Source organism: Oncorhynchus keta, chromosome 17 (genome assembly GCF_023373465.1).
Source record: "Oncorhynchus keta strain PuntledgeMale-10-30-2019 chromosome 17, Oket_V2, whole genome shotgun sequence".
In the NCBI taxonomy this organism is placed as follows: domain Eukaryota; kingdom Metazoa; phylum Chordata; class Actinopteri; order Salmoniformes; family Salmonidae; genus Oncorhynchus; species Oncorhynchus keta.
Genome location: NC_068437.1, coordinates 50,955,288 through 50,974,268, shown reverse-complemented (window position 1 = coordinate 50,974,268; position 18,981 = coordinate 50,955,288). Strand labels below are relative to the sequence as shown.

Genomic DNA, 18,981 nt, shown 5'->3' with positions numbered 1-18,981 from the left:
GAGATGACCTGCTGTAGACCCTTTGTATCTATAGTAGGGAGTATGGATGAGTGACCTTTTGTTTGGATCAAGCCCTCATTAATAAATAAACAGTTCCGGCATATATAGAGAGTGTTCCTCTAAGACGAGCTAAGTCACTGATCAGACCGACAATGTCCTCTGAGCCAATCAACAAGCCAGAGCCAATCAACAAGCCAGAGTCAATACCTCAGATGTCAAGATAAGAGTGCTGATGTCAAGAGTGCTGTGAGAGGGAGATTGACTGAATGCTGTGTGATAAAGATTTAGTGCTGTGTGAGAGAGATTTAGTGCTGTGTGAGAGAGATTTAGTGCTGTGTGAGAGATTTAGTGCTGTGTGAGAGATTTAGTGCTGTGTGAGAGAGATTTAGTACTGTGTGAGAGAGATTTAGCTGTGTGAGAGATTTAGTGCTGTGTGAGAGATTTAGTGCTGTGTGAGAGAGATTTAGTACTGTGTGAGAGAGATTTAGTACTGTGTGAGAGATTTAGTTCGGTGTGAGAGAGATTTAGTTCGGTGTGAGAGATTTAGTACTGTGTGAGAGAGATTTACTGCTGTGTGAGAGAGATTTACTGCTGTGTGAGAGAGATTTACTGCTGTGTGAGAGAGATTTAGTACTGTGTGAGAGAGGTTTAGTGCTGGGAGGTGATGATAGTAGCCTAGTCGACAATGTGTTTTTATCCTGTATGGCTTACTCTTATAGCCATATCATGTACTCAAGTAAAGGTTTTCTCTTGTATTTTAGGGTTCAAATAAGACAAAATGTCAGACACAGAAGAAGTGGAGGAAGTGCAGTGAGTATCATATGTATTATTATTACTACATATATTTCCTGTTTCAAAACCTTCCACTATATCAAACTAATTAAAAATTTATTTTGTTTTCATGCCACTTCTTTCGTGAAGGGAAGAAGAAGGTAAGATTGCTTTGTCTGAAAGTCTCATTCCTCATAGTGGCGATATGAAACATGTTTTGTCTTTTTTTTCTATTTGAAAGATTTACCGCTTGTGTATATGCCAATGCACTGTGTATTTTATTACACAATAATAATTTTATGACCCCATCCCGTACAGCTTTAAAGGACTATTCTGTCCTGATTAACATGACATCCTTCTATGATATGATCAAACTAAGACAGTCACTGTCCTTTATTACAGATGGAGCCAAGCCCAAACCAAAGTAAGTTTTTCGATAGAATATGACAGACTGTGATTCAGGCCTCGTTTCAGTCTGTGAAGCCGAAACGTTACAGATTCCACAATATAAATATCAAGGTTGTTTTCCGATTGAGCCGACATAGGCAGCTTCTTTGTTGTCGTAATATCGCAAAACAGACGTGGCCGTGTCACCGCTACGGATTCCTGCTGACCGTGGCTCTTATAAGGATCATAGGCCGTTGACGAATATCCTCCATCTCACTCAGTACGGGGCAAGTTTTTCCAGGTCACACCAGTCGAGGCCATTCTTGGTCATTTCTGCCTGGAGGACACGCCTCCAGGTGTTTCTGGGTGTGGCCCATTTTTTTATTTTCCCCTGACAGATGATACGTTAAATCAGAAGTGATCTTGAAAGATCACGACATTTTACTGAAATGCTCAAAATGTGATTTTATATATATATATATATACACACACACATTAGATACGCAATTTTCATTTCCATAGGTTTGTGCCAAACATCTCTGCACCAAAGATGCCTGATGGCGAGAAAGTGGATTTTGATGTAAGTTGAATCACATAAACACACACACACACACACACACACACACACACACACACACACACACACACACACACACACACACACACACACACACACACACACACACACACACACACACACACACACACACACACACACCACAGGTGGTAGGTGGCACCTTAAATGGGGAGGACAGGCTCGTGGTAATGGCTGGAGTGGAATGGTATCAAATACATCAAAATGCGTGTTTGATGCCATTCCATTCGCTCCGTTCCCTCCATTATTATGAGCCGTCCTCCCCTCAGCAGCCTCCGCTGACAAACACATCATGATAAGAAAACTAACTAACCATTTGTGACAGACTTGCCTCCAACTGTATCCTGTTAAAATGAAGCAAATGAGAGGTACAGAAAGTCCAACGATGACGTCTAACTAAGGAAATGACTCTTTTCAGGGTGTATTACATGTATGTTGTCTTACCAAAACAAACTATTCTTATTACTTCATCTGATTCTTCTGTGTGGTGGTCAGGACATCCACAGGAAGCGTCAGGACAAGGACCTGTCTGAGCTCCAGTCTTTGATCGAGTCTCACTTTATCCAGAGGAAGAAGGAAGAAGAGGAGCTCATCAGTCTCGTCAACAGGATTGTGAGTCGGCCATTTTAGAATCTGGAGTGAATGTTCTTTTACTGTTCCTAGAAACATTGCAATGGGACACCTAACAACTTGGTCACTGAGTGTGCGCGTGTGTGCAGGAGAAACGTCGCGCAGAGAGGGCAGAGCAGCAGAGGGTTCGTGCAGAGAGGGAGAAGGAGAGGCAGGCCAGGGTTGCGGTGAGTCTTCTCCCCATTATGACACCTAGCTAATGTGTGTTCTATGCTGGAATTGAACCCACAACCTGTGTGTTGCATACTCTTATCAACTGACCCACACAGGATCACATATGACTAATACAATATGACTTCTAATGGCTAACGGGGAAACAGATTGTGGATGTAATTTCTATGATAGATCTTGATAGATATTTATTCCCTAATGCTCCGTGTCTTTCTTCCCTAATGCTCCGTGTCTTTCTTCCCTAATGCTCCGTGTCTTTCTTCCCTAATGCTCTGTGTCTTTCTTCCCTAATGCCCGGTGTCTTTCTTCCCTAATGCTCCCTGTCTTTCTTCCCTAATGCTCCGTGTCTTTCTTCCCTAATGCTCCCGTGTCTTTCTTCCCTAATGCTCCCTGTCTTTCTTCCCTAATGCTCCTAATGTCTTTCTTCCCTAATGCTCCCTGTCTTTCTTCCCTAATGCTTCCCTAATGTGGTCTTTCTTCCCTAATGCTTCCCTGTCTTTCTTCCCTAATGCCCGTGTCTTTCTTCCCTAATGCTCCGTGTCTTTCTTCCCTAATGCTTCCGTGTCTTTCTTCCCTAATGCTCCGTGTCTTTCTTCCCTAATGCTCCGTGTCTTTCTTCCCTAATGCTCCCTGTCTTTCTTCCCTAATGCTCCCTGTCTTTCTTCCCTAATGCTCCCTGTCTTTCTTCCCTAATGCTCAGTGTCTTTCTTCCCTAATGTCTTTCTTCCGTGTCTTTCTTCCCTAATGCTTCCCTGTCTTTCTTCCCTAATGCTCCGTGTCTTTCTTCCCTAATGCTCCCTGTCTTTCTTCCCTAATGCTCCGTGTCTTTCTTCCCTAATGCTCCGTGTCTTTCTTCCCTAATGCTGCCCTGTCTTTCTTCCCTAATGCTCCCTGTCTTTCTTCCCTAATGCTCCGTGTCTTTCTTCCCTAATGATCCGTGTCTTTCTTCCCTAATGCTCCCTGTCTTTCTTCCCTAATGCTCCGTGTCTTTCTTCCCTAATGTCTTTCTTCCCTCCCGTGTCTTTCTTCCCTAATGCTCCGTGTCTTTCTTCCCTAATGTCTTTCTTCCCTAATGTGTCTTTCTTCCCTAATGCTCCGTGTCTTTCTTCCCTAATGTCTTTCTTCCCTGTCTTTCTTCCCTAATGTCTTTCTTCCCTAATCCGTGTCTTTCTTCCCTAATGCTCCCTGTCTTTCTTCCCTAATGCTCCGTGTCTTTCTTCCCTAATGCTCCGTGTCTTTCTTCCCTAATGCTCCGTGTTTTTCTTCCCTAATGTCTTTCTTCCCTCCGTGTCTTTCTTCCCTAATGCCCCGTGTCTTTCTTCCCTAATGCTCCGTGTCTTTCTTCCCTAATGCCCCGTGTCTTTCTTCCCTAATGCTCCGTGTCTTTCTTCCCTAATGCTCCCTGTCTTTCTTCCCTAATGCTCCCTGTCTTTCTTCCCTAATGCTCCCTGTCTTTCTTCCCTAATGCTCCCTGTCTTTCTTCCCTAATGCCTGTCTTTCTTCCCTAATGCTCCCTGTCTTTCTTCCCTAATGCTCCCTGTCTTTCTTCCCTAATGCTCCGTGTCTTTCTTCCCTAATGCTCCCTGTCTTTCTTCCCTAATGCTCCCTGTCTTTCTTCCCTAATGCTCCCTGTCTTTCTTCCCTAATGCTCCCTGTCTTTCTTCCCTAATGCTCCCTGTCTTTCTTCCCTAATGCTCCGTGTCTTTCTTCCCTAATGATCCGTGTCTTTCTTCCCTAATGCTCCGTATGCAGGAGGAGAAGGACAGGAAGGAGGCAGAGGATCAGCGTAGGAAGCAGGATGATGACATCAAGAAGAAGAAGGCTCTCACCAACATGACCCACCAGTATGGAGGAATCCAGCAGAAGGTCAGTGGAATATTGTATCTTCAAAAACATTTAAAAAACAACACCCCGTGTATTTTTTATCATATAGATATTGATAATAGTGTAACGGAAGCATCAAGTAATGTGAGGCAATGAACAAAATATCTTTGAGAACAATGGTATTTGTGATGTTTCAATTCTCAGAGTGAAAACCGCAAAGGAGCCAAGAAACAGACAGAGAGAGAGAAGAAGAAGAAGATTCTTGCTGACCGAAGGAAACCTCTCAGCATCGACCATCTGAATGAGGACAAACTCAAGTATGACGTCATCGTTAATATTCAGAATTTGCCAGTCCTCAGAAAAGCTGACCGTGTTATCATAATTATTTATGATGGTTTATGTCTGATGTTTTTTAGTTTATGACTGAACACATGACTATGTGAACGGTTCGAATGATGAACATTCTTCAGTGAGACAAGGGTTCTTTGGGGCAAGAACGTGTTCTGATCCACTGTTGCACCAACAGGGAGAAGGCCAGTGAGATGTGGGAGCGAATGATGGAGTTGGAGGCAGAGAAGTTTGACCTCAGTGAGAAACTCAAGAAACAGAAGTATGATGTAAGTTACCTAGACAACACACATGACAAACTCAAGAAACAGAAGTATGATGTAAGTTACCTAGACAACACACATGACAAACTCAAGAAACAGAAGTATGATGTAAGTTACCTAGACAACACACATGAAACTCAAGAAACAGAAGTATGATGTAAGTTACCTAGACAACACACATGACAAACTCAAGAAACAGAAGTATGATGTAAGTTACCTAGACAACACATGAAACTCAAGAAACAGAAGTATGATGTAAGTTACCTAGACAACACACACATGACAAACTCAAGAAACAGAAGTATGATGTAAGTTACCTAGACAACACACACATGACAAACTCAAGAAACAGAAGTATGATGTAAGTTACCTAGACAACACACGACAAACTCAATAAACAGAAGTATGATGGAGTCACCTTGACCTAACACAGAAACAAGTACACAACAGTCACCCTCAATGAAATATTTGAAATGAAATATTTTCCAGTATTTATCAACAGCAGCAAGATTTTCATAAATTGGATGGGATCTGGGTGGTCTTACCTTTAGTATTGACTCTCGTCTCAGGTCGTGTAGTCCCGTCTCAGTGTATTCTCTCACCTTGATGCAGTCTCTTCTTCTTTCGGTTGGCAATGTGGGAGGGCCCAGGCAGTGGCTACATCAGAGGTGACCTACAGGTGAATTCTGAAGTCTACAGGGTCATCGGCAGGTTTCTGGGTTCATTTATCCTCTCAACCTCCCTGGGATCTGAGGAATACTGTGATATAGTCTTCTGCTTCCGACTGGCAATGAGAGGTCCCAGGGTTGGGGTCAATTCCATTTCAATTCAGAAAGTAAACGAAATTCCAAATGCACATTTTCCTCATTGAAAATCATTGAAGACACTTGGAATTTCAAATGACTTCCTGAATTAACCCCAATCCTGGTGGGTACATGAAAGGTGAACAACAAGTTAAACTAAAAGTTAATTATGTGGTCTATAGTATCATCACGTTCCTGGGTTTCTCTCCGATGGACTCCACCTGTACAGGTTTCCACCACACTAACTAAAAGGTGTTGTCAAAGCTTACAGCAAGTCTTGTGTCCTTACAGATTAACCAGCTTCTCACCCGGGTCCAGGACCACCAGAGGTAAGTAACACAAAAGTTCAGGACTTTGAAGGACAAAGAAATTCTGAGTCGTGTTTATTAGGGTACAAAATTAAAAGAAAATGAAAACACGTAGACTAATAAACAGACAAGCATCTCTTATTGGACGAGTACAGAGTACAGTTTAGAACAGTTTCTTCCATGTTGTGCCTAATGAACAAGACCCAGCATTGTGGTTTTCATTTTAATTGGGCTGAGTCACTGGTTGCCATTCCATCAACAACTCCATTTCCCATCATTCCTTTCAAACTCTCAAGCAGGGATGGTCATTGAATGACCAGTGGAACAAACATTGATTGAAACCAAAGAAACAGCCATGACCATCACTTACACAGCCCATGTCCATCTGTGTGCATTGCGTATAGCATGATCACGGCACAATAGATTGAAGACATTGTAAATGGGGACTATGTAAATTGCCAACATGGTCTGGTCTGAAATTACAGCACAATCAAACTATTTAATGATAAACATCAAGCCAAAAGAAGTAAAATCCCGTGTAACTGATGGACTGACAAACCATTAAACATATTCACCCTTGACCCAGAAGTGGACCACTTTTTCCACCAGAGTCTCTGACTCCCCCTTGCATGAGAGGGAGTGAGAACAAGTGCACACTTCTGGGTGTAGTGTTAGACTCAGAGTGCAGTGAAGTGCTGCAACAGGGACGTTCACTACTGGGCTTACGACCTGGCTGCCAAGTGATTCATATTTCTTAAACTTGTCCTGACCCCTCAGCGCAAAAGGTCGAGGCAAGAAGACGGGCCGTGTGAGGTAAAGGAGCAGCCGCCATGGTCGAGGGCAGACAGCCATGACTGGAGATCGGCCCATGATGATAATGTGTCTGTATATGTGATGTTCATTGTTCCGTCTGGTATAACAGCAGACTGGATCACAAGTCAATAAAATGGTTCATTCAACCCTGGTACCACTTTTTGAGAATATACAGAATAAACCTGCCAATTCAAGTTAGACGTTGCCACACAATCCAGCCCTGCCTTTGCCACCAATAGTTTACCACATGGTATTGTGGGTATGACAACTAATTATCATTATCCCATAATCAATATAGTTGGATAAATGACCTCATCAATACACTAGATATCTTAAAACACATTTAGCGACAGACGTACGGTTGAGTGAAAATAACATTGAAGTGTACGGTTCACAGCAGCATTATGGTGCTTTTTCAACCAACAAATAACGTTGAAGTGTACGGTTCACAGCAGCATTATGGTGCTTTTTCAACCAACAAATAACACATATTCTACACCCGAGTGGCATTTCTCTGCTCTTTATAAATATCAGCGACACAAATGAGAGATTGGTAACAATGTAAGGACATTTTCAGCAGTAGCTTAGACATGTGAGACAATAGATCAGCAAACATGATGAAGACAGACAATATTTACAAGTCTCAGCATACATACATACATACACACATACATACCAGCAAGCCAGAAACTAGAGGAAACATCTTTAATGTAACTCCACATTCAGTAGGTAGACCTCACACGTTCATCAATATAATAATATACTTACATATGAAAGATCATTTTGGTGTGCGATGTGGTGCAGGTGAAGACTGATACTGTATAGGTCAAGTCCATATAATACAATCTACAACTATTTTCAAATGTGCGTCCCCATTCTCCACTCATTACCAGAAGTGTGTGGTTTTACACTGCCGGTCATGGGTTTGGTTGAAACTCCCTTCAGCCAAGGCCTACACCCATCCATTGCTTTTAAAACCATGACAGGGGAGTGTGGAAGTGACAACTTCAAGAGGATGGAGAATTGATGATACTCAATAAACACAAATTGACACCAGTGTATTTCCAGGTTGGCCGTCTCTGCAGTCCAGGTAGGTTTGAGACAGAACAGGGTCCAGTGCTTTATGTTTCATGTGGGAGGGAGAGAGGACGGAGGTAGAGGCCCTCACCACATCTGTGTTTCTCTGATCTCAGCGATCACCTGACTGGCTTTCTGCAAGGCCTGCGGACACAGAGTGGAAAAGAGGTGGTGAGCAAATGAGCAAATTCATACAGAAACTAAACTCCCCCGGTGACGTCAAAGCCAGAGGTCACAGTTATTCACAATAGCTGCTACATTCAAGCAGCAGTTAGATCACGTTTGAAAGGGGTTAAAACACACTACCAAGCTTCTCATTTGTGGTGCTGGGAGTTACTGCCCCAAAAACACATCTGTCGTATTTCAAACTCCCATAGTTCTGCAACTAATCCCAGGCCTGTACTTTGAGCAGGTCTTCAGACTCAGTGAGCACGTTCCACACACACACCTGTACATTGAGCATGTCTTCAGACTCAGTGAGCACGTTCCACACACACACACCTGTACATTGAGCAGGTCTTCAGACTCAGTGAGCACGTTCCACACACACACCTGTACATTGAGCAGGTCTTCAGACTCAGTGAGCACGTTCCACACACACACACACACCTGTACATTGAGCAGGTCTTCAGACTCAGTGAGCACGTTCCACACACACACACCTGTACATTGAGCATGTCTTCAGACTCAGTGAGCAGGTTCCACACACACACCTGTACATTGAGCAGGTCTTCAGACTCAGTGAGCAGGTTCTACACACACACCTGTACATTGAGCAGGTCTTCAGACTCAGTGAGCACGTTCCACACACACAACTGTACCTTGAGCATGTCTGCAGCTTCGTTGCGTCTCTGGGCCATGTCTTCAGACTCAGTGAGCAGGTCATCCAGCAGACCAGCCTTATACAGCTGCCCCACCAGCTCACTCTGCAGACTGTCCTTTACATGGTTCACCAGGAAGTGCATCACCGCCTTGGGCACGCTGCAGGAGGAAGTGCAGAGGGAGAGAGAAGTACACTGAGTGCACTAAACATTAGGAGCACCTGCTCGTTCTATGATAGACTGACACAGTGAAAGCTATGATCCCTTATCGATGTCACCTGTTAAATACATCAGTGTCGATGAAGGGGGGGGGGGGCGGGTTAAAAAGGGGTTTTAAGACATGGATTGTGTATGTGTGCCATTCAGAGGGTGAATGGACGAGACAAAATATTGAAGTGCCATTGAACGCAGTATGGTAGTAGGTGCCAGGCGCACCGGTCTGAGTGTTTCAAGAACTGCAATGCTGGTGAGGTTTTTCACACAGTTTCCTGTGTGTATCAAGAATGGTCCACCGCCTCCCGGGTGGCGCAGTGGTTAAGGGCGCTGTACTGCAGCGACAGCTGTGCCATCAGAGTCCCTGGGTTCGCGCCCAGGCGCTGTTGTAACCGGCCGCGACCGGGAGGTCCGTGGGGCGACGCACAATTGGCCTAGCGTCGTCCGGGTTAGGGAGGGCTTGGTCCTTGTCTCATCGCGCATCAGCGACTCCTGTGATGGGCTGGGCGCAGTGCACGCTAATCAAGGTTTCCAGGTGCACGGTGTTTCCTCCGACACATTGGTGCGGCTGGCTTCCGGGTTGGATGCGCGCTGTGTTAAGAAGCAGTACGGCTGGTTGGGTTGTGTATCGGAGGACGCATGACTTTCAACCTTCGTCTCTCCCGAGCCGTACGGGAGTTGTAGCGATGAGACAAGATAGTAGCTACTACAACAATTGGATACCACGAAATTGGGGAGAAAAAGGGGTAAAAAAATATATATATATATATAAAAAAAAAAAGGATTGGTCCACCACCCAAAGGACATCCAGCCAACTTGACACAACTGTTAGAAGCATTGGAGTCAACATGGGCCAGCATCCCTGTGGAAATGCTTTGGACACCTTGTAGAGTCAACATGGGCCAGCATCCCTGTGGAAATGCTTTGGACACCTTGTAGAGTCTATGTCCTGACGAATTGAGGCTGTTCTGAGATCAAAAGGGGTGCAAGTCAATATTATGAAGGTGTTCCTAATGTTTTGTCACTCAGTGTATAGAAAGGGTGGATTAGACAAGGAGTGTGAGGGGCAGAAATGATGACTTTATCGAAGCAGGTGAAAAGGAAGAGGAGAGATTCAGATTGAGTGAAGTAGAACAACAAATAAAACAGGAAAACCATTTCAGCATATTATTTCTAGAATTCACAGGAGAGGGAGTCTAACAACAGGAAGTAGAAGCACAGCGGGCACCATACCTGTCCTGGATGTTTTTCCTGACGATGAGGAAATAGGACTTGATAAGCCTCTCGATGACCTCACAGTCCCTCTGCTCTCTGGCTGACAGCTTCCTGGAAACGGGAACAGGCTGGGGGGGATACAAGGACAAAAACAGACCAATCACTGACAACTTAAAAAGTAATGTGGTTGCTTAGCATTAAAATCTTCTCTCAAAAAAGCCTAGAGATTATTCTTTTTGAATAAGTTTTACTCCTAAGAATTAAGAGTTACGTTAGATGTTTTTGTATCATTATGTGGCAAAGCAGACAAAACATTACTACCCACCACATCCAGCAGGTTGACGGCGTGGCCCCTCTGAGGGCTGCCAGGGTTAGAGGTCTGAAGCATGGACTTGTCCCCGCCGACCCCCTCCTCTCCCTTCTTCAACATGCCCCTCCAGTTCCCTGTCCCTACATCCTGGTCTCCCTGGGAACCACCACCTGCAATCTGGAGACCAGGAAATAGACAGAACGGTTAGAGGTCAGTCTCCCTGAGATTAAAATCTCTTTTTATAAGAGAGAACTTTTCAATAGAGCCACAATCATACACGTGTGACCATGCATTCCCCAAAAGCATGCCTCTCACCAGGCTATTACATCAGGAATGATGGAACATCTACACAGTCATGTCTGTACATATACTGACTTTCTGGAAGAAATAGCGTTCTGACAGTGGCAGAGTCACATATTGTACGAAGACTTCCCTCCAGGGACCCTTCCTCTGTACAGAAGCACACATGCCGGGAGGAGATGTCAGATGGGAAATGTAGTTCACCCTCAGAGGGGTGGAAGGGGAATAGAGAAGGGGGAACACAGAATTGTGTTACACAATTAGGGCCTTCAGCCTATAGGCTTGGGGTCAAGGGAGAATGAGAGTGGCTTGGGGTCAAGGGCAATTCCATTTGAATTAGTTCTGAATTGAGGACTGCGAATTTTACTTAGTTAACTTCCTTAATTAACTGAATTGAAATGAAGCCCAACCCTGGTTGAGGTAGGATGCAGGCAGGCATTGAGTGACACAGTGACACACCTGGGGGTCTTTCTCCTTCTGGGGGAAGAAGATCAGTGGGGGAGAGAGACTGAACACCTGGGCCCTTAAAGGACTAGGGAGAGTGCGAGCGAGAGAGACAGAGAGCAGAGTGTGAAAGACAAAGGAGTGGACAGAAGACTAGAGGGAATAAAAAGTAGCAGACAGACAAGACACAGGGACATGTGTAGACTGGGAGCCGTAAAGACGTATGGCTTCTAGCGCTGCTCTAAAGGGTAGACTGGGAGCCGTAAAGACATATGGCTTCTAGCGCTGCTCTGGAGGGTAGACTGGGAGCCGTAAAGACATATGGCTTCTAGCGCTGCTCTAAAGAGTACACTGGGAGCCATAAAGACATATGGCTTCTAGCGCTGCTCTAAAGGGAAGACTGGGAGCCATAAAGACATATGGCTTCCAGCGCTGCTCTAAAGGGTAGACTGGGAGCCATAAAGACATATGGCTTCCAGCGCTGCTCTAAAGGGTAGACTGGGAGCCATAAAGACATATGGCTTCCAGCGCTGCTCTAAAGGGTAGACTGGGAGCCGTAAAGACATATGGCTTCTAGCGCTGCTCTAAAGGGTAAACTGGGAGCCGTAAAGACATATGGCTTCTAGCGCTGCTCTAAAGGGTAGACTGGCAGCCGTAAAGACATATGGCTTCTAGCGCTGCTCTAAAGGGTAGACTGGCAGCCGTAAAGACATATGGCTTCTAGCGCTGCTCTAAAGGGTAGACTGGGAGCCGTAAAGACATACGGCTTTTACTGCTGCTCTAAAGGGTAGACTGGGAGCCGTAAAGACATATGGCTTCTAGCGCTGCTCTAAAGGGTAGACTGGGAGCCGTAAAGACATATGGCTTCTAGCGCTGCTCTAAAGGGTAGACTGGGAGCCGTAAAGACATATGGCTTCTAGCGTTGCTCTAAAAGGGTAGACTGGGAGCCGTAAAGACATATGGCTTCTAGTGCTGCTCTAAAGGGTAGACTGGGAGCCGTAAAGACATATGGCTTCTAGCGCTGCTCTAAAAGGGTAGACTGGGAGCCGTAAAGAAACAGTGAGAAAACTGTACTTTTTGTAGCAATTGGTCCTAACCACGACGGTCTGTTACCTTATCCCGAGGAACAGACGAGGGTAGCTCTCTCATTCTGTTACGTCTCTGTTCCTATGACACACAACCACATGACATCATTAAGTACAACACTTCATATACTGTAGAATACAATTTAAAGAAGCAATTTCCAACTCTGAACAATGTTTCATACCTCTATGTTGTTGTTCATGAGGCCACAAGCATCAGCAAAGTCAGGGTGTTTGGTGTTAATATAGGCCAACTCGATGGCCACCAGGTTATGAACCTGAAAAGAAAGACAGGAAATGTGATTTGGTACACTTAAATCTATGGGGTTTATGGGTTATTGTAGTGAATGAGAGAGCGCTTACAAACATTTATAATGGCTTATTCATGCAAATGATTCTAAAGTGTAAGTGAAAACACTCACCATCTCATTGGTGACTGGTAACCTTTTCCTGAGGAGGGATGTGACCACTTCTACTATGGCATCATGGAGCTTAGGAAATCTCAACAGCTCCTAGAGAGAATAAGCACAAATTCAACAAATTAACAAGGCACACCTGTTCATTGAAATGCATTCCAGGTGACTACCTCATGAAGCTGGTTGAGAGAATGCCAAGTGTGCAAAGCTGTCATCAAGGCAAAGGGTAGCTACTTTGAATTCTCAAATATATTTTGATTTGTTTACTTCATGATTCCATGTGTTATTTCATAGTTTTGATGTCTTCACTATTATTCTACAACATAGAAAGCAGTACAAATACAGAAAAACCCTGGAATTAGGTAGAACTACTCAGAAGTTACACATACATAAACTTAAAAAAATAAACACCCCTTTTTCAGGACCCTGTCTTTGAAAGATAATTGGTAAAAATCCAATTAACTTCACAGATCTTCATTGTAAAGGGTTTAAACACCGTTTCCCATGCTTGTTCAATGAACCATAAACAATTAATGAACATGCACCTGTGGAACGGTCTTTAAGACACTAACAGCTTACAGACGGTAGGCAATTAAGGTCACAATTATGAAAACTTAGGACACTAAAGATGCCTTTCTACTGACTGAAAAACACCAAAAGAAAGATGCCCAGGGTCCCTGCTCATCTGCGTGAACTTGCCTTACATCATGCTACAAGGAGGCATGAGGACTGCAAATGTGGATCTAGTATCTTAGAAACGGTTGCCCTCCTGGGATTTTCACGCATGACAGTGTCTACGGTTTACCGAGAATGGTGAGGAAAAAAACATAAAACACTTCCAGTCGTCATCGACAGTCCTGTGGGCGAAAACAGCTTGTTGATGGTCGAAGGAGAACGGCAAGAATCATGCAAGCTAACAGCGGGCCACATACAGACAAATAATGGTGCAGTACAACAGTGGGTGCAGGGTAGAGTATCATGTGGTAACTGGCCAGGACAGTGACTAGGATTCAGGGCATTATGCGACGAGCCCTGACGCTTCTCCCTCTTTCCCCCCTGCCCCACTACAAAGTTTCTCCCTGCAGGTGGTCACTGAGTCCGAGGTACTAAAGGAGCTCCTTAAACTTGACCCAACAAAAAAAACATCTGGGTCAGATGGTTTGGATCCTTTGTTCTTTAAGGTTGCAGCCCCTATCATCACCAAGCCCGCCTCTGACCTTTTTAACCTGTCTCTACTCTCTGGGGAGGTTCCCATTGCTGGGGAGGTTCCCATTGCTTGGAAGGCAGCCATGGTTCTTCCTTTATTTAAAGGGGGAGATCAAGCTGATCCTAACTGTTATAGGCCTATTTCTATTTTGCCCTGATTATCAAAAGTGTTGGAAAAACTTGTCAATAATCAACTGGCTTTGTTGATGTTTATAGTATTCTCTCTGGTATGCAATCTGGTTTCCGCTCATGTTATGGATGTGTCACAGTAACCTTAAAAAGGTCCTAAATGATGTCACCATTGCCCTTGATTCTAAGCAATGTGGTGCTGCCATTTTTATTGACACGGTAGACCATTCCATTCTTGTGGGCCGGTTAAGGAGTATATTGGTGTCTCTGAGGGGTCTTTGGCCTGGTTTGCTAACTACCTCTCTCAAAGAGTGTAGTGTATAAAGTCAGAACATCTGCTCTCTCAGCCACCGCCTGTCACCAAGGGAGTACCCCAAGGCTCGATCCTAGACCCCACGCTCTTCCCAATTTACATCCACAACATAGTTCAGGCAGCAGGAAGCTCTCTCATCCATTTATATACAGATGACACAGTCTTATACTCAGCTGGCCCCTAACCAGATTTTATGTTAAATACTCTACAACAAAGCTTTCTTAGTGTCCAACAAGCTTCTCTGCCCTTGTTCTGAACACCTCCAAAACAAAGGTCATGTGGTTTGGTAAGAAGAATGCCCCTCTCCCCACCAGTGTGATTACTACCTCTGAGGGTTTAGAGCTTGAGGTAGTCACCTCATACAAGTACTTGGGAGTATGGCTAGACGGTACACTGTCCTCAGAACATATCAAAGCTGCAGGCTAAAGTAACATCTAGACTTGGTTTCCTCTATCATAATCGTTCCTCTTTCACCCCAGCTGCTAAACTAACTCCGATTCAGAAGTCCTACACATGCTAGATTATGGAGACATAATTTATAGATCCGCAGGTCAGGGTGCTCGAGCATCTAGAAGTTCTTTACCATTCGGCCATCAGATTTGTCACCAATGCGCCTTATAGGACACATCACTGCACTCTATACTCTTCTGTAAACTGATCATCTCTATATACCCGTCGCAAGACCCACTGGTTTATGCTTATTTATAAACCCCCCCCATCTGTGATACCCTCTTAGGCCTCACTCCCCCCCTATCTGAGATACCTACTGCAGCCCTCATCCTCCACCCATTCTGCCAGTCACATTCTGTTAAAGATCCCCAAAGCACACACATCACTGGGTCACTCCTCTTTCAGTTCGCTGCAACTAGAACGAGCTGCAACAAACACTGAAACTGGACAGTTTTATCTCCATCTCTTCACTCAAAGACTCTATCATGGATACTCTTACTGACAGTTGTGGCTGCGTTGCGTGATGTATTGTTGTCTCTACCTTCTTGCTCTTTGTGCTGTTGTCTGTGTCCAATAATGTTTATACCATGTTTTGTGCTGCTAACATTCTGTGTTGTCATGTGTTGCTGCCTTGCTATGTTTTTGTCTTAGGTCTCTCTATATTGTGTCATATATATTTCATTTACTTTACTTTGAAACCCAGCCCCCGTCCCCGCAGGAGGCCTTTTTGCCTTTTGGTAGGCCGTCATAGTAAAAAATAATTTGTTCTGAACTGACTTGCCTTGATAAATAAGTTTTAAAAAATATTTTTAAAATATATATTTTTTTAACTGGGCAGAGGCCTGATAGTGGTGACTATTTAACAGTCTGATGGCCTGGAGATAGAGACTGAAAAACAGCTTTGATGCACTTGTACTGTCTCCGCCTTCTAGATGACAGCAGGGTGAACAGGCCGTGGCTCGTGTGGGTGAGGTCCTTGATGATATTCTTGGCCTTCCTGTGACATCGGGTGCTGGAGATGTCCTGGAGGGCAGGAAGTGTGCCACCGGTGATGCGTTGAGCAGACCTCACCACCCTCTGGAGAACACTGCGGTTGCATGCGGTGCCGTACCAGGCGGTGATACAGTCCGACAGGATTCTCTCAACGGTGCATCTGTAGAAGCTTAGCTGTGGTCAATGAACAGCATTATTACATAGGTATTGTTGTGGGACTAGAGTGTCTGGTAAGGTGGAGGCGATATGGTCCTTAACTTGCCTCTCAAAGCACTTCATGACAGAAGTGAGTTCTATGGGGCGATAGTCATTTAGTTCAGTTACCTTCGCTTTCTTCGGTACAGGAACAGTGGTGGACATCTTGAAGCAAGTGGGGACAACAGACTGGGATAGAGAGAGATTGAATATGTTCGTAAACACTTATGCTCGGAGGACACGACTTGGGATGCCGTCTGGGCCTGTAGCCTCGTGTGGATTAACTTCTTGGTGACGGGGCAGTATTTTCATGTCCGGATGAAATACATGCCCAAATTCAACTGCCTGCTACTCATCCCCAGAAGATAAGATATGCATATTATTATTAGATTTGGAAAGAAAACACTCTGAATTTTCTAAAACTGTTTGAATCATGTCTGTGAGTATAACAGAACTTATGTAGCAGGTGAAACCCAGAGGACAAACCATTCAGATTATTGTTTTTTTAGAGGTCACTCCCCTTTTCAATGGGTTTTCATTTGTAATCCAGATTTCTAAAGGGACGTAAATAAATGGACATTTTGGATATATATCGACAGAATTAATCGACCAAAAGGACCATTTGTGATGTTTATGGGACATATTGGAATGCCAACAAAGAAGCTCGTAAAATGTAAGGCATGAATTATATTTTTATCGTCACGCCTGCAGGGTTGAAATATGCTTTTCTCTCTTTGTTTACGAAGGTGCTATCCTCAGATAATAGCATTGTTTGCTTTCGCCCGAAAAGCCTTTTTGAAATCTGACATGTTGGCTGGATTCACAACAAGTGCAGCTTTAATATTGTATTTTACATGTGTGATTTCACAAAAGTTAGATTTTTATAGTAATTTATTTGGATTTGGCGCTCTGCATTTTCACTGGCTTTTCACTGAATTTCTGGTAAGTGACCACCGATCTAATATCCAAAAGTTATTTCCGGCTGTATATAATAATACAAGAAACATTGAACAAATAATGTAAGAAATAACTATTTAAAAAAATTAAATACTGCAAAGTTGGCTAGGAACAAGGCGACTGTGTCTGTCGGCCACTATCTTGCTAAAACAGAGTGTACTTACGTGTGTGTGTGTGTGTGTGTGTGTGTGTGTGTGTGTGTGTGTGTGTGTGTGTGTGTCTCTACCTGTGTGCTGTAGTTGGTGTGTGTGTGTGTGTGTGTGTGTGTGTGTGTGTGTGTGTGTGTGTGTGTGTGTGTGTGTAGTTGGTGTGTGTGTGTCCCTACCTGTGTGCTGTAGTTGGTGTGTGTGTGTGTCCCTCTACCTGTGTGCTGTAGTTGGTGTGTGTGTGTGTGTGTGTCCCCTCTACCTGTGTGCTGTAGTTGGTGTGTGTGTGTGTGTGTGTGTGTGTCTCTACCTGTGTGCTGTAGTGGTGTGTGTGTGTGTGTGTGTGTCTCTCCCTGTGTGCTGTAGTTGGTGTGTGTGTGTGTGTGTCTCTACCTGTGTGCTGTAGTGGTGTGTGTGTGTGTGTGTGTCTCTACCTGTGTGCTGTTGTGTGTGTGTGTGTGTGTCTCTACCTGTGTGCTGGTGTGTGTGTGTGTGTGTCTCTACCTGTGTGCTGTAGTTGGTGTGTGTGTGTGTGTGTCTCTACCTGTGTGCTGTAGTTGTGTGTGTGTGTGTGTGTGTCTCTACCTGTGTGCTGTAGTCTCTACCTGTGTGCTGTAGTTGTGTGTGTGTGTGTGTGTCTCTACCTGTGTGCTGTAGTTGTGTGTGTGTGTGTGTGTGTGTGTGTGTGTCTCTACCTGTGCTGTAGTTGTGTGTGTGTGTGTGTGTGTGTCTCTACCTGTAGTTGGTGTGTGTGTGTGTGTGTGTGTGTGTGTGTCTCTACCTGTGTGCTGTAGTTGGTGTGTGTGTGTGTGTGTGTGTGTGTGTGTCTCTACCTGTGTGCTGTAGTTGGTGTGTGTGTGTGTGTGTGTGTGTGTCTCTACCTGTGTGCTGTAGTTGGTGTGTGTGTGTGTGTGTCTCTACCTGTGTGCTGTAGTTGGTGTGTGTGTGTGTGTGTGTCTACCTGTGTGCTGTAGTTGGTGTGTGTGTGTGTGTGTGTCTCTACCTGTGTGCTGTAGTTGGGTGTGTGTGTGTGTGTCTCTACCTGTGTGCTGTACCTGTGTGCTGTAGTTGGTGTGTGTGTGTGTGTGTGTCTCTACCTGTGTGCTGTAGTTGGTGTGTGTGTGTGTGTGTGTCTCTACCTGTGTGCTGTAGTTGGTGTGTGTGTGTGTGTGTGTCTCTACCTGTGTGCTGTAGTTGGTGTGTGTGTGTGTGTGCTGTGTTGGTGTGTGTGTGTGTTGTGTGTGTGTGTGTGTCTCTACCTGTGTGCTGTAGTTGGTGTGTGTGTGTGTGTGTGTGTGTGTGTGTGTGTGTGTCTCTACCTGTGTGCTGTAGTTGGTGTGCTGTAGTGGTGTGTGTGTCTCTACCTGTGTGCTGTAGTTGGTGTGTGTGTGTGTGTGTGTGTGTCTCTACCTGTGTGCTGTAGTTGGTGTGTGTGTGTGTGTGTGTCTCTACCTGTGTGCTCTACCTGTGTGCTGTAGTTGGTGTGTGTGTGTCTCTACCTGTGTGCTGTAGTGTGTGTGTGTGTGTGTCTCTACCTGTGTGCTGTACCTGTGTGCTGTAGTTGGTGTGTGTGTGTCTCTACCTGTGTGCTGTAGTTGGGTGTGTGTGTCTCTACCTGTGTGCTGTAGTTGGTGTGTGTGTGTCTCTACCTGTGTGCTGTAGTTGGTGTGTGTGTGTCTCTACCTGTGTGCTGTAGTTGTGTGTGTGTGTGTCTCTACCTGTGTGCTGTAGTTGGTGTGTGTGTGTGTGTCTCTACCTGTGTGCTGTAGTTGGTGTGTGTGTGTCTCTACCTGTGTGCTGT

The 18,981-nt window shown here is 44.7% G+C and overlaps 2 protein-coding genes across 2 annotated transcripts in view; one reads left to right on the top strand and one right to left on the bottom strand.

Annotated features, from left to right (window-relative positions):
* The first annotated feature begins 1,118 nt into the window (after nt 1-1,118).
* On the top strand, nt 1,119-7,059 carry LOC118371658 (troponin T, cardiac muscle isoforms-like). Its single transcript, XM_052467025.1, has 9 exons — nt 1,119-1,195; nt 1,681-1,738; nt 2,249-2,365; nt 2,473-2,550; nt 4,307-4,420; nt 4,583-4,695; nt 4,905-4,995; nt 6,084-6,121; nt 6,878-7,059. Exons 1-9 carry the CDS (start codon nt 1,119-1,121, stop codon nt 6,915-6,917), a joined length of 726 nt encoding a protein of 241 aa, XP_052322985.1. The 3' UTR covers nt 6,918-7,059.
* Nucleotides 6,153-18,981, bottom strand: part of LOC118371664 (dynamin-1-like protein) — a 31,089-nt gene continuing 18,260 nt past the window's right edge. The window contains exons 12-18 of the mRNA XM_052466348.1: nt 12,798-12,887; nt 12,561-12,653; nt 12,407-12,460; nt 10,565-10,726; nt 10,258-10,367; nt 8,812-8,971; nt 6,153-8,134 (exon numbers count right to left, since the gene is read on the bottom strand). Coding sequence (XP_052322308.1) covers nt 8,078-8,134; nt 8,812-8,971; nt 10,258-10,367; nt 10,565-10,726; nt 12,407-12,460; nt 12,561-12,653; nt 12,798-12,887 — 726 coding nt within the window. The 3' untranslated portion in view covers nt 6,153-8,077. The remainder of the gene's footprint in view (nt 8,135-8,811; nt 8,972-10,257; nt 10,368-10,564; nt 10,727-12,406; nt 12,461-12,560; nt 12,654-12,797; nt 12,888-18,981) is intronic.

Excerpts from the sequence above, each read along its gene's own strand:
- LOC118371658 (XM_052467025.1), top strand. The coding sequence starts at position 1,119 with ATGACATCCTTCTATGATATGATCAAACTAAGACAGTCACTGTCCTTT. Across the intron at positions 2,551-4,306 it reads AGAGGCAGGCCAGGGTTGCG|GAGGAGAAGGACAGGAAGGA; the intron begins GTGAGTCTTCTC and ends CTCCGTATGCAG. Across the intron at positions 6,122-6,877 it reads CGGGTCCAGGACCACCAGAG|CGCAAAAGGTCGAGGCAAGA; the intron begins GTAAGTAACACA and ends CTGACCCCTCAG.